The following is a 15,338-nucleotide window of genomic DNA, read 5'->3' on the forward strand; positions in this document are numbered from 1 at the left end:
CCTACAATCAAGTCTTTCATAAATGCCAAAATTCACTGGTGGGTGAGGATGAGAGCAAATGTTTTAATTCAGGCTTTTTACAACCATTAGTAATGAACTATGATAGAAATAAGTTCCATTGTTACAGTAACTCAAAATCATGCAAAAATAATAATTTTAGTTCTTTTATGAGAGGAAGGCAGAATATATTAGCATTTAATCCGCCTCAAAAGAACAGTGACTCACCAGAACTATCTGGATAGCAGTCAGTCATTCAGTCAACATTTATGAAGGCCCACTGCATGCAAAAAGCTTTGAAAGCTTTGTTACTAGGAGATAATAATGGTGGAAGTTCAGCTACACTGGTATTGTTATAAAATTCCCCATGGTTTTTTATTCTTGGCCGTGGCTGTTCTTTTTTTTAGGAAGCACCAACTAATAAACTTCTCTATGCCAAGGATATCCCAACCTACAAAGAGGAAGTAAAATCATATTACAAAGCAATCAGGGATTTGCCTCCATTGTCATCTTCGGAAATGGAAGAATTCTTAACTCAGGAATCTAAGGTATTGTTAGAAAGCAGAAATAAGAGGGGTGCTTGGGTGGCTCAGTTGGTTCAGCTTTCCAGGCTTGATTTTGGCTCAGGTTGTGATCTCAGGGTCCTGGGGTCAGGCTCCATGCTGGACGTGGAACCTGGCTTTAAGATTCTTGTCCTCCTAAAAAAAAAAAAAAATCGAAATAAGAAAATATTTGCTTTTTTAAAAAGTCATTTCAGAATCTCTCAACAAGACTCTCTTTCTTTAAGAAACATGAAAATGAATTTAATGAAGAAGTGGCCTTGACAGAAATCTACAAATACATCGTAAAATATTTTGATGAGGTAAGATTTTTAAATAACATTTTAAAAAATTGATATTAGCCTCCAAGATTTGGGTGTAAAGCATTCTGTAGGTTTCAGGACAGCTCTGGCATCCCTAACGGCCAGACAGGGAAGCCAGGAAGCCTGTCTGAGGTGTGGGATCCTGGCACCAAGCCAGACCCTGCACGTGGCTGCCCCCTTCTTAGATTAATCATGGTGCCCACCTTCGGACCAGCCTGAATTTACATTTGAGTTAATGGGGTCTGTAGCCATACTGACTTCACGATAACTTTGATGAGTAAGCAGTGGTCCTATTAAATAGGGCCAGCTTATGCTTGATTGTAATCTGCTAAAATGAAAGCTAAGCTTGTTAAGTTGCCTAGATTCTGTATTCAATAGGTATATGAAAGTATAACATATTTCTAACTTAAGCAACTATTTCAATAAACCATTCTCCTTTGATTAATTCTCCTTAATCTGGATTTTTTTCTTTGGGAATTCACACAGACACAGTCATCAGATGCGCTGTTTCCAAATATATGTTAATTCCCCCTTCCCTGATTCCCCCCCACTCAGTCATGCTGGGACAGGCTATCCATGTCAATGGTGAGAATAGCTCACCAATTCCATTTGCTACTTGAAGATCAAGTGAAGCGCTAAGGTAGGGTAGAGGCAATGAGTTCCTTACACATGATAAGCATCCTTCTTTCCAGGGGCCAGGGGTTAGAAGGGAAGCACTGGGGAGGGGAGGGGAGGGGAAAGGAGGCACCACACTGCCCAGGAGGGGAGGGGAGGGAAATACTTAACGGACCAGGATGCCCCTGCCTGCTGCATTTAAGAAGAAATACTTGCCTGCATGTTGGCTGCCCAGAATGCTTGCTGTGCTTGGAATGGCTGTGACATAATGCATAAAACAGGGCCTTGGAAGTCTGGCCCCATATTTGTAAGCAAATAGTTGGTACTTCTTGCTAGCTTCTATTTTAAGCCAAAGTGTTGTTGATCCTGTGATAATGACTTAGCAAAACAACTTGCAAAGTGAGTATGTAAATGATGGAAGAAAATGTTGGCATCTGTTTCATACAGATTTTACCACTCACAGCAACAGGAATGCAACCCCCCCCCAAACAAAACAAAACAAAATTAAAAAAAAAAAAAAAAGAAAGAAACAAAACCCCAGAACTGTAATGTTAAAACCACAATATCTAAAATAACTGTTCTAATTGTCAACAGATTCTAAATAAACTAGAAAGAGAACGAGGGCTGGAAGAAGCTCAGAAACAACTCTTGCATGTAAAAGTCTTATTTGATGAAAAGAAGAAATGCAAGTGGATGTAAGCACTCTGGGGACTGGCTTAATCTGGCAAAATTCTTCAGACGACTTGGGAGCAAAATGGCTGCTTGAGCTACTCTGTGTCGTTAATTTTTTAAAGTTTGCACACAGGTTCCACTTTGAGCACAGTCTTTCAGAGACCAAGGCACATGCACAGCTTTTAGAAAGCATACCCACCATTGTGCCTGTGCATATACTGTGGGAACCTTTCTGTAAATAGAGTCGAAGTGGTTGTTGTAAACAGCCTCCTTGTTTACAGAGAATACAGGGCCAGTAAGCAAGTGTCAGTATTGTTAACTACAGTCTCCACTTAAGCACAATGACAACAGTGGTTTTGTTTGAAAACTACAGTTCTGTAGCACTTGTGACTACACTGCACTTCTGCAGAAAAGGGACACTGCCAGTGATGACAAGAAAATGTGAAATGAGTCATTTGGAAACAAGGCGGGAGTGTTAGGGCAACCTCGAGGATTTGCGGCATTGAAACTTTCCCCAGTAGTTCTTGGAAAAGCTGACCGCAGAATTTGGTAGTGTGTACACTTAGCATTTGTGAGTGTGTGTGTGTTTTTAAACCAAAAACTGACAGTGTTGCAACATTGTTGAAAGGGCTCGTGTTTTTCAGTGGTCGCCAGTTACACTCCATCAACTCACCTCCATCTCACGAAGGAGCTCTAAAGCAAGGAGAGTGAGGAGGTTTATTTAAAATGCAACAGCATTTTACCCACTTTGTCCTGATGTGTTCCTTTTTTCATTTTTTCATATAAATGTATTTGATAGTGGACATGTTGGCTGTTGTAAAACAAAACAAAACACCATTAGTTTATTTCTGTCTAAAAACTTTGATCAGAACTAACTGTAGAAGAGTAACTTCCTCCCCTAATCCTACATTTCTGTACTTGGTGTCTCCTTGCTTTAGATTTCTGGTGAACCCTGTGATTATAAATACTTGTGTGTGATTACAAAAAAAAAAAAAAGATACATTTTACATTTCATGAAATTGCTGTTCACACTGGAGTATTATATATGAATATATATATTTGAGGCCCAAGGCCTGAAAAATATTAGTATACAACTTGGTATCTTAGTCTTACTATGTACTTTTTGAAAGTATTCCTCACAAAAGAAAGAATTCAAAATACCCAATTTATTCATGCCTTTCTTTTTAAAGAATCCCCTATCCAGTTACACTGTAGTCTTTTTATTGCTGGTTTTTTATTCCTGAATTTTTGCTGCTCATGACCAATTTTAATACCACTGTGTTTTCCTTCTATTAAATCAAAAGTAAAAAAAATGTAATTGGCAACTCTCAACTTTCCTTGTGGCACCTTTTACCCTTGGTGCTCCAAATCCCAGATTAAGGAAAGACATTTTTTCAAGTAGCAAATAAAACACTGATCATCTATTCCTTAAAATCTTATACCAACACTGTATGGGATATCAGGATATCAGTGTGAATTTGTCTTCGAAAATGAAATTCTTTGTGCTCCTCAGTATCTAGCAAAGAGTAAGAGGTGATACCTCAGCAGAATGATCAAATAAGCAGTTATTACCCTGATAGGCCCCTTCCTAATCACGTCACTTTTGACCATTGTCTGTCCAATGGACACACCTCAAAAATACTACCAAATAGGTTACTTACAAGTATAAAGGTGAGAGGTCTGGTCCCCATCTAAGACTGCAACAGTCTTGATGTGAAGGCATTCATAAGAGAATAACAGGACAGTTGAGAGCCAAGGGTAGGAGAGTTGCCCAAAAGACTTCCCCTTCTTTAGGGTACAGAAATGCTAAGAAAAGGATCAGCTACAGCTTTATCTAAGTATTCAGTAAATGCTACATGAGGGTGTCCCTGTCCAGCTCTCTGGCACATGAGTCCCATGGGGAGACCTACCTCCTCTTCCGGGTACGATGCTGCTGGGAACTTTGGGCAAGTCACTTACCTCTTTGTGCCTCAATTTCTGTATAATATTTCTAACCTACCTCACTGAGGTGGTGTGAAGATTCACTAATGTATGTAGCGTGTTTGTCAATCCTCCAGTGAAAAGCACTATCTAGATCACATTTTGGATCACATTAGCCAAATGCAGTAAATGGCCAAATTAGATGTGTGCTGAAGACAATCAGTCACTGGGTCTATATTAAACAGCAACCAGAGAAACAAATGGCAAACAATTTCTATTTTCAAGTTTCTTTGCATATTTTTTTGGTGCAAACAATTCATTTATAAACTTTTTTTTCTAACACTAGTGTCTACAGCAGCATTTAAAAATTATTTCTGTTACCTTTTCTGTATTAGGGATCTAAAGTCTATTTCTTATTGTATACCTGATTGAAGCTGTACTTGGAGATGAATGTTTTAAATGTCTATATCCAAAAATAAACATTTTGATGTAAATGTGGACTGTCTTTTTTTTTTTTTTTCCTTCAAATGTTCTATTATAGTAGAGTTTTTATTCTAAGTAGCTCCATGGAAATTATCTGGGTGCCAGCGCATATGTGAATAAGCAGCTCTGTAATGGAGTAAGTACATCTAGTTTCTTCTAAATGATGCTAAGGACTGCTCAGGTACAACCCTGGCCTCCACTATCTACCGGGACTTTTGATCCTGAAGACTTCTGGACAATGAACATTCCACTTAGTTTGGCGGACTTGAGCTCTGCCTTGTTGATGTGAAGTTATTGCAGCAGAATTCCTTTAAAAGAGGTTAGGGATACACAGAAATAAAACATTTATAATAACTTGGTTAGATCCACAACAGTGGGGGCCAACATTAAATACCAATAGTATTTCTAAGGGACCCCAAGGGATTCAAGTTTTACAATGAATGGCCCTTGTTTTATACGGTCATAGGATATAATTATTTGTACTTTGTGGCTTTGGGTTAGAATAGAAAATAACAATGAGATCTTCTACATTGCTAAATACACACTGTATGGTCAAAATAAAATTAAACACACAACAATATAGAAAAATATTAAGTTCTTTAATTATGTGCACACAGCTTTTAGAATGGTAGCATTTTGTAATATTTAGATATCTTCAAGTTTTGTTTTTTAATGCTGACTTTTAAATTGCCATCTTTTTTCAAGAACTAGAAGTTTAGAACTCCTGTATAAAGTAAACTGGAAAATGTTTACTGACCCTGTTACTGCCAACCATCTCAAAGAGGCTGAAGGAATTCAACATGGGCATATTTTAGGCAAAATGCCAAAAAAAAAAAAAAAAGTCAAAAAATTTTGAAGTGAAATTAATAAAATAATTTAAAAACTTGATTCCCCCCCCTTTTTTTTTTAACATTCTCAAAGGGTTGTCAATAAATATTCTAAATATCTCTTGAGCTGTTTTAATGCTTCGCTTATCATTAGTATAATCCTAAAATCCTGACACTGATGCAATATAGCATGTAGCCAGTACCTTTTCTCGAAGCACATTCAAATGTTCTGGCAAACAGTAATACAATATCTAAATGCCACATATGTTAAAACTTCAAGCTTTATTGAGTCACGCTGATTTCATCTCTTTTATCTGCCTTTTCTCCAAGAACATCATTCCCCAGGAGAGCCAAGTTCCTCTAGTTGTTTCCTTTGTGTTGTTTCTAGTTCTTCTAGTCTTTTGCGAAGTAGAGAGAGTTCCCTTTGATGCTGTTCCTCCTTAAAAGTAGAGAAAAAAGGTGGGGGTGAAGCAAGCTCAGAAAAACAGCTGGAAAAGTAACTGGTAGGCAACAGCCTGAGTAGCTCTTTCACTCAGGCCACAACATCTGGCATAGAAAGGATGACCATTTTAGCAGTCTGAGAAGACAGCATCACGGGCCAGACTACTAACTAGTCCTTGCTTCTCTTCTGCCTCAGGCGCCAGCCCTTGGCAAATCCCAAAGTCTGTTCGTCTATCTAGATATAAAACTTACCAGGGAGTGATTTGGAAAATACTAATGCAGGGCCCAGACATACTTACATGCCGATGTTTTAACAAGGCTGGAGTTTAGTAGTTTATTAAAAACAAAGCATTTGGTCTGAGATTCAGTTCAGTGACTAAAATCTTTGGTGCTTATAATATTATAAAATGTAATTACTTAATATATCATCTTTTGAAAATCATCCCATCAATTTGATTCCTTCAGTATCTCAGGGACCTACTTTGTAGAATGAGCCCAGGATATGGAATCAAACAGATTTAGGTTTGACACTCAGTTCTGTGACTTATTAGCTACGACCTTAGGCAAGTTACTTCACCTCTGACTCAGCTTCCTCATCCGTAAATTGGAATAACACCTTCCCTCAAAATATTTTCCATTAGGATTAAATAAAATATTATACGGAAAAATGCATAGTGCACAGCATTAGTAAACGCTCAGCAGCAGTTAGTAATGGAGTGAGCTGCAAACTCCAGGTTACTCAAAGACTCATCAGTCAAGTTTCTTCTTTTCAACTGTCCAGGGGATTTCATTCCTAGCATCATCACTAAAGGACAGAATAGATTCAAATCCACTTTGCTTTTACCAGCAAATTTCTATAGTAAAGAAAGATTTGAGTTTTTAACTCTGAATTTAAATGGGCAAAAACTTACAGAAATGTTAGTGCTTTTTTAAAACAAAACAAAACAAACAAAAAGCCCAAAAACATAAATGCTCGTACCTGCATATGAGGAGGAAAGGATAGGTCCATGCCTGGAACCATGGCTGATGACTGAAAGGTAACAGGATTGATAGATGCTGTTGGAGGTATGTTAGGAACCAAAATTAAACTTCGAAATTCATTATGTCTTCTCTGTATGTCCTTTAATCTTTTTTGAAGCCTTGTATATTCTTCAAATGGAACATTTTGTCTTAAAAAGAAAAAAAGTGTTTCTGTTCTTTCATAGTTACACTCTACTGAAGAACAGTATGATCCACAGAATTTCAAATGGGAATAAAATGGACTTCAAAATTATAAAATTTATCTTGTATGATTTATACATAAAATTCTATCTAGAAAGATAAATAGAAATATGACATCTTAATCATGTATTACTGTTAGTTCTGCAAGCTTTCAACTCATTTTTATTTTTTTAAAGACTTATTTATTTTAGGGGTGCCTAAGTAGTTCAGTCTGTTAAACATCTGCCTTTGGGGACGCCTGGGTGGCTCAGTTGGTTGGACAACTGCCTTCGGCTCAGGTCATGATCCCAGAGTCCAGGGATCGAGTCCCGCATCGGGTTCCCAGCTCCACGGGGAGTCTGCTTCTCTCTCTGCCCTTCTCTTCACTCATACTCTCTCTTACTGTCTCTCTCTCAAATAAATAAATAAAATCTTAAAAAAAAAAAAAAAGATTAAAAAAAAAAAAAAAAAGTCTGCCTTTGGCTCAGGTAATGATCCCAGGGGCTCCCTGCTCGGTATCTGTTTCTCCCTCTGTCCTTCCCCGTTCATGCTCCCTCTCCTTTTCTCTGAAATAAGTAAATTAAAGAAATCAAATCTTTTTAAAAAAGATTTGAGAGAGAGAGAGGGAGAGCGAGCGCACACCTGAGTGTTCACACGTGCAGGAAGTTCTGGGGAAGAGGGAGAGAGAATCTCCAGCAGACTCCCCACTGAATGGGAAGCACCACTCAGGGGCTTGATCTCATGACCCTGAGATCATGACCATAGCCAAAACCAAGAGTCAGCTGCTTAATCAAGTTAGCTGCCCAGGCAGCCCAATTATTAACTCATTTTCAAGTTTTATTTGCTAATTAATTGAAGAGTAAAAATTTCCACTCCACTCCACCAACCCATGAATCCTGAAACTAAAAGACTCCTTAAACTAAAAGGGTGCCTTTTATTATCAAAGGAGTCAAGTAGAAATAGAGAAAATACTAGGTTGAATCTTACAAAATTATCATTTTTATAGGTGAAATACGGCCCAATACAGGAATTACAGCCTAATTATTAAAAATGTAGCTGATGGGGGTGTCTGGGTAGAACAGTCAGTTAAGCCAACTCTTGGTTTCAGCTCAGGGTCATGAGATCAAGTCCCACGTGGGATTCAGTGCTGAGCAGAAGCCTGCTAAAGTTTCTTTCTCTTTCTCCTACCCCCCTCCAGCCACACACATGTACACACACACTCTCAAATAAATAAATCAATCTTAAAAAAGAAATGTAACTAATGACAAAGGTAAAGCTACCCATTAACTTTTGGGAAAAAGGATCTGGGATAAAAAAGTGAACTTTTCATGCCTTTATATACCATCTCCTTTTTGGACATGAATTTCCTGACCATCAACCACACCACTAATTAAATACAGTTTTCAAAACCATTCAAAGTTCTAGATGATCAGTGCCACATAGGTGCCCAATCCTGAATGGATAATATTTCAAAATTAATGGTTATAGAAGAGGTAGTAAATTGAATTTTGTTTTAGAATAAATTTGGTGGCTTTTTACTTTGGGTCAGAATAATTCTAAAGCTGGCATGAATTTGGGATCCCTGGATAGCTCAGTCAGTTAAGCATCTGACTCTTGATTTTGACTCAGGTCATGATCTCAGGGTCATGAGACTGAGCACCATCTGCTTAAGATTCTCTCTCTCCCTCTGCTTCCCCCCCCCCCCACTCTTGTGATCTCTCTCTGAAAGAAAGAAAGAAAGAAAGAGGAAGGAGAGAGGGAAGGAGGGAAAGAAAGGAAAGGAAAAAGAAGAGGCAAGAATTCCACAGTCTATATACTTCAGGTGTTCTAAAAAAACAACTTTCACATTTTGGTAATAATTACACCCAAGGAAGACAGGTGCACATTACGAAACATCACTGCTTGATATTTTAGGCAATTTCCATTACAGGAGAGTCTGACACTGTCTTGTGCTGAAGGCTACCACTGAAATTAGCTGAATTTGAAAAGTTTGTATTACCTTGAATCACAAGGGTCAACAACGCCATTACCACTAAGTTAATACGGCAAATCATCTCTGCTCAAACATGCTCATCATGCAGATTAGCTGTGTTTGTGTGTAAACAAAAAATCAGAAGCTTTGGGCCAATAATATTTTTCTACAACAAGAAATCAAAAATCTTGATTCAAAATTCCAGCCACATTTTTGGAACTATGCAATGCTACAACTCTCTTGTCTCAGTAGCTAGCAAGAACTCACATCACTCCTGGCTACCAAAGGCAGGGACATTTCCTGTCAGTCCCAACCATAACACAAATGCCTGGCATATGTTAAAGACCTTTTGGTTTGAAGGAACATTCAACCAGAAAAAAAATAAGGGGGCGCCCGTGTGGCTCAATTGGTTGGGCGACTGCCTTCGACTCAGGTCATGATACCAGAGTCCCGGGATCGAGTCCCACATCAGGCTCCCAGCTCCATAGGGAGTCTGCTTCTCCCTCTGACCTTCTCCCCTCTCATGCTCTCTCTCTCTTTCTCAAATAAATAAATAAATCTTAAAAAAAATAATAATAAGGAAATGAATTAGGAGCACAATGAACAGTTTTAGAATTCTTTCAAACATAAAAGAAAACAAGTGTATTACAGAGAAAACAAAGAAAGTACATTTTTAAAAGAAAAAGTGTGTTACACTCAGTATCAAAGTTCTGTAATGTCAAAGTCACTACATGGGATATGTATTTATACAGTTACCTATTTAACACCTGATTTTCTGTTTCTAATTCTTCTCTCTTTGCCTCTAACACTTCTACTTTCTCTTGTAGTCTCTTCAATTTGTTTTCATGAAGAGATTTTCTCTAGAAAAAAAATATGAGCAAGTACATTAATACAAAATCTCCTCTTTGAACAAAATACAGAGAGAATATTTTACTCAACAAAAGAATTTTCCTTAGAGATAAGTATTTTCAGTGAACACTAGCAGGAAAGATTAGTAGATATGATTCTTATTGAAAAATGCAAAGATATTGAGCCACAGATGTACCTCATATTCTCACTGTGACAAATAGAACTGTTATGAATGCCAAACCAGAAAATGGGTATCAATAACTAAACTGCTGCAAATAAAATATCTAAAAAAGGAAGGAGTCAAATTTACTAATGAGCTTACCTGTCACCAGATAAGGAATCACAAGCTCTTTACTTTCCCAAAAGATATGTGTTTTATAAAAGAACCAAAAATTTAAAATTAAAAGCATGCTTACAATTGATAAATTTCTACCAAAGCAATAAAGGACCAGAAAGCTAAGGGAGATTACGGATGCATCTCAGTTTGAAAGTATGCGCTTCTAAATATTAAAAAGAAAAAAATTTAAATTGTACAAAGGAAAAATTTTCTAGTATGGAAAAATCAGGGTATAATGCCAAAGTGGTATAAAAACAAAGGTAATTAATTTTTCATTTTTATAAAGAGGTTGTTTTTGTTTTTTATAGAAAAATATGTATAAATGTTGCAACTCATTTAGTAGCTATAGGCCTTTCAAGTATTTGTTTTGTAACTCGTTCACTGAAGTATATCAGGCTTATAGAAAAATGCACAGAACGTAAATATAAAGCAAAATGTAAAAGCACAAAGCAAATGCCGACCCTCTTACCTCGCAAGGCCAGGAGCACTGCCTTATGAGAAGTGCCCCAACCCCTCCTCCTTTCACTCTCTACTCCCTTTAGTCCTCTGAAAAGGCAACCAACTAATTTGCTTCCAAAGTTATAGCATAGTTTTGCTGATTTTTGAATATCATATGAACAGAATCATAGTCTTTCTGAAATTCTCTTACAAATGGCTTTTTTCTCTCAAGATTGTGAGGTGTATTCATGTCGTTGCTTACAGTAACTGTTCATTGCCACATATTGTCCTGTCCTTATGAATATCACATAGTTTAATGTATCTACCTGGTCTAGTTTCCTCTAAGGGAAAAGCAACCTCATGTGCCATGCTCATCTCTCTCAGTTTCCTACCTCTCCAAGATCTTGGCCTCCTAATTCTTTGCTGCCCTCCGTGGAGGTATTTTTTAAAAATACTTTGCCCAGTTCTTCTAGTTTTTATGTGGCGAGCTGATCCACAGACATATGTCTGTCATTATCAAAAGCATATGCTTTTAGGAATTTTAGTTCAACTAGCAGCAGACATTTTAAAGATGAAAATGCTTAATACTTCATCATTGTATTATTGTATAAATCTGCAATCTTAAAACTTCTCCATTTTATCTCCAAATAGTCATATTTCTCCATTTTTATTGTTCATTTAAACTATAATACAAAATTTATTTTATCATCAAATCTTAAGTACACACACACACCGAGTACATGCTTAACTGGGCCCTATATTAACTATACAATACAAAATACAGGGACTTCTGAAGGGAATTCCAGTTGATAAGTACCAAATCATTAGAAAGGGCTTTCTAGAAAGGATAAGAAATTAATTAGGGAGAATCTGTAGTACAATGGGGATGTGGATTTGCCTGAAGCGTCTCCAGCAAGGGACTGATAAGTAAAAGACATTGTTTTAAGAAATCTGATATGGCATCAGTGTATGAGATAGACTTTGAAGTTTGCCTCTTAAGAGGAAAATCTGGATATAAATCTTGAAGCCAGGGTTCAGGACAATGCTGTCCCCATCCTCATCATCGTAAAACAACCAATCATTTACTGAGCACTTGCCAGGTGCCGGGAAATGAGCCAGAATGCAATAAAAGCACTGGTTGGTTAGTTGACTAAAAGACCTATTGAATGCCTTAGACCCCCTCATTAAAATCATTTCTTTGCAGACACCCTCATTACCTTGACCCAAATCTCCTTCTTCTTCAAACTCACCTGGAAAAACCTGGATCTTTATTAAATATGATGCTCTACTGTCTGGACCTACACAACTGGACACAGTTGGCAAACACACACACAACTATGTGCTATGCTACCTGACCCTCCTCCTAATTCCCCAATCCAATCACTCTTCCAAACTCTTACATTCTTTTTGTTTGTTTGTTTGTTTTTTATTTTTTTTTAAAGATTTTATTTATTTATTCGACAGACAGAGATCACAAGTAGGCAGAGAGGCAGGCAGAGAGGCAGGCAGAGAAAGAGGAAGGGAAGCAGGCTCCCTGCTGAGCAGAGAGCCAGATGTGGGGCTCGATCCCAGGACCCTGGGATCATGACTTGAGCCGAAGGCAGAGGCTTTAACCTACTAAGCCACCCAGGCGCCCCCCAAACTCTTACATTCTTTTACAACTTCTTCTCTCTCCTCAGGTATCCAACATCTGCATTCTGCAGAGTCTGAGCTAAAGATGTGGAATCTTTTTTGCACTTAGAAAATTGCCCACCAGGAGAAAACTTCCACACATCTATCAATTTACCAGAAATTTATAATCATATATTTTGCCTCTTTCCCAGTTATAATAGATACACCATGTTCCTATGCCTTCCACCTCTGAATTGCTACTATAGGATATCATTCCTGCAACTGCCCCCTTTCTCCTGCATTACTGATTTTCCCCTTGCTGCGGAATCATTCTATAATTCACCCCTCCTTTTTAAGAAATTCTTTGAACTCACAACCCTCCTTAGCTACCATCCCCGTTCTCTACTTTATACAATGAAATTCCCTAGACAAACTCTATCTTCCACTTCAATCTGGCAACTACTCCTGACAAGGCCACCAACAGTCACTGCATAGCCAAATGAATCCCTAGTCTTCATACTGCTATTGTATCATCTTACTCTCAACATCATTTGATATAGTCGATCTTTCTTGAAGCACTTTTCTTCACTTGGCACCTAGTATCTTCTTGGTTCTCCTACCATACTGGCCACTCCCTCTCTGTTTCCTCCTTTTCTTCTCAACTTCTCAACTTCGGCATTCCTCAAAGCTCAATCCTCAGACCTGTTCTCCTCTTAATCTTCCTTTTCTTTCTAGTTGACCTCATTCAATCCCTTTGCTTTCAATACCATTTATGTGATGTGGACTCCCAAGTCTTTATTTCTAGTCTAGTCTTCCTTCCTGAATTACCAATTCATGGATCCACCAGACTACTGAACATTTCCACATGGAAGTCTATTGGGTATCTCCAAGAGTTAACATGTCCCAAAGGTCTTTATTTTACTGCAAAAACCCATTCTTTCTAAAATCTTTCCCATGTCAGTAAGTAGCAAGTCTATTTTAACTAAGTGCTCAAGCCCAGCATCTTGGTCATCTTTGCTTTACATATTTCATGCTCTACAACTATGGCAAACTCCACCTTTAAAATATATACAGAAACTGACTACCACTCAGTATTTGTCCCTCTACATAACAGCCAGAGATTCTTCTAAAATACACTGCAGATTATATTATTTTTCAATTTAGACCTCTCCGGTGTGTTCCTATCACATTTAGAATAAAAACCAAAGAATAAAAATATCACCTGGCCTACTACTTCTCTCCGTTCCAGCTACCTAGCTGTCCCTCTGCATTTCTTCAGCATACCAAGCAGACCCCTGCTTCTCTCTTTTACCTGCTATTCTGTCTGGAATACTGTTCCCCTACATATAGAACACAGCATCCTCCATCCTTTCCTTCAGGTTCCTGCTCAAATGTTACCTTATCAAAAAGTCTTCCCTGACTACCTATTTAAAGAGCCCCTTCTGGGTCGTCTGGGTGGCTCAGTGGGTTAAATACTCTGCATCCGGCTCTGGTCATGATCCTAGGGTCCTGGGATCGAGCCCCGAATCGGGCTCTCTGCTCAGCAAGGAGCCTGCTTCCCCTCCTCTCTCTCTGCCTGACTCTCTGCCTACTTGTGATCTCTGTCAAATAAATAAATAAATAAATAAATAAATAAAATCTTTTAAAACAAACAAACAAATAAATAAATAAAGAGACCCTTCTATCCCCCTTAGTTTTCCTCTTAGCATACATCTCCACCTGACAAATATTTGTTTCTTTAATCTGTCACCCACCCAATACAATGTAAGCTCCCCAGCACAGTCTTTACTTCTGTATTCCAGTGAACAAAACTACCAGATACATTAAGTGGTACTCAATAAATTTGTTGAGTAAATTGGTTAAATTAATACAGAGAAATCTGGTAGTGGATAGATCCTGAGCTGAGTGTTAGCAACAGGAATAAAAGGAAATGAGGTGAGGAGGGGAAAAAATGCAAACACATTATAAAGGAAAAATTTGTAAGCCTGATAAGTGTACTGGGTTGAGCAGTGTTCCCAGATATTCATGTCCACTGAGAACCTCAGAATGTGACCATTATACAGAAAGAAATTTATCTGGTCTTTGTCCTGGGTTTCTAGCACAGAGCTCCTAAAATCCTTGGAATTTCCTGAGTGACAGAAGTGTCCTTTGTTATTCATAGACTAACAATGAATAGTTGTCATCTTTGATTTATATCTTTCATGCTCTAAAAGTACTGTAAAGTCCACAAGACACACAGGAAGAACACCAGATGAAGACAGAGGGACAGAATGAAATGATATGCCTACAAGCCAAGGAAAACTCAGGGATTGCTAGCAACCACCAGAAGCTAGGCGAGAAGTGTGGAACAGATCCAGCCTTAGAGGGAGTATGGTCCTGCAGGCATCTTGATTCTGGACTTCTGACCTCTAAGACTATGAAATAATACCTTTCTGATGTTTTAAGCCACAGAGTTTGCAGTAATTTGTTACAGCACCCCTTGGAAACCAATACAGTGACTAGATCTGGAGGGAAGGGAGCCCTGAGGATGAATCAAAGGTTTGAAGCCTAAGTGATAGGAAGAATAACATTCTACCTCAAAGAAATGAGAGTTCAGAGGGGAAAATGGCTGTAAAGAATGATTTTAATTTTGACTTTAGTGGTTCAATACAATCAAAGGATTGTCAAGTGGATGTCTTAGTGTTAAAAGTATTATTCAACACAAAGGAACAATAGAAAAATCAAAAGAACACAAACCTAGGATTCCTCTTTTACCATCTTACCGCCAAATTCAATGAACTCTTTTCAGTAATCATGCTAAATGACAATTTATCTTTGATACCTTTCTTTTCCTGTGACTTCTACAATACCATATCATAGCTTCTACCTCCATGACCATTTCTCTACTAAATCTAGCTCCTCTTTCTAAGTCAACTTAATTCTTAGTTGTTTTATTCTTCAATCATCTCCAAAATCTCAAGGGTCTAATTCTTTATCTATAATCTGAATTACCGATCTCTATGCTTTCCTTTCCAATATTTCTAGCTACTTACACGGCACCCTGACTGAAGATGCTGGGACATGAGTACGGGGAATCCACACTCTGGATCACTCCAGATCTGACATGCATTTAAT

At 38.0% G+C, this 15,338-nt stretch overlaps 2 protein-coding genes across 5 annotated transcripts in view; one reads left to right on the forward strand and one right to left on the reverse strand.

The window, feature by feature from the left end:
• The window catches only part of PLXNC1 (plexin C1), a 140,623-nt gene extending 136,059 nt beyond the window's left edge, over positions 1-4,564 (forward strand). The window contains exons 29-31 of the mRNA XM_059187533.1: positions 405-545; positions 785-859; positions 2,069-4,564. Coding sequence (XP_059043516.1) covers positions 405-545; positions 785-859; positions 2,069-2,173 — 321 coding nt within the window. The 3' untranslated portion in view covers positions 2,174-4,564. The remainder of the gene's footprint in view (positions 1-404; positions 546-784; positions 860-2,068) is intronic.
• Positions 4,565-5,129: 565 nt separating this feature from the next.
• The window catches only part of CEP83 (centrosomal protein 83), a 132,808-nt gene continuing 122,599 nt past the window's right edge, over positions 5,130-15,338 (reverse strand). For 3 of the 4 annotated variants that reach the window (XM_059186530.1, XM_059186528.1, XM_059186529.1), the window contains 3 exons: positions 9,746-9,849; positions 6,797-6,986; positions 5,130-5,815 (listed from right to left, as the gene is read on the reverse strand). In XM_059186530.1, coding sequence (XP_059042513.1) covers positions 5,711-5,815; positions 6,797-6,986; positions 9,746-9,849 — 399 coding nt within the window. In that variant the 3' untranslated portion in view covers positions 5,130-5,710. Of the gene's footprint in view, positions 5,816-6,796; positions 6,987-9,745; positions 9,850-15,338 lie in introns of those variants that run through there. The other variant, XM_059186531.1, reaches the window with a different exon arrangement.

The sequence above is a fragment of the Mustela lutreola genome, chromosome 8 (genome assembly GCF_030435805.1).
Source record: "Mustela lutreola isolate mMusLut2 chromosome 8, mMusLut2.pri, whole genome shotgun sequence".
NCBI classification, from domain to species: Eukaryota; Metazoa; Chordata; class Mammalia; order Carnivora; family Mustelidae; genus Mustela; species Mustela lutreola.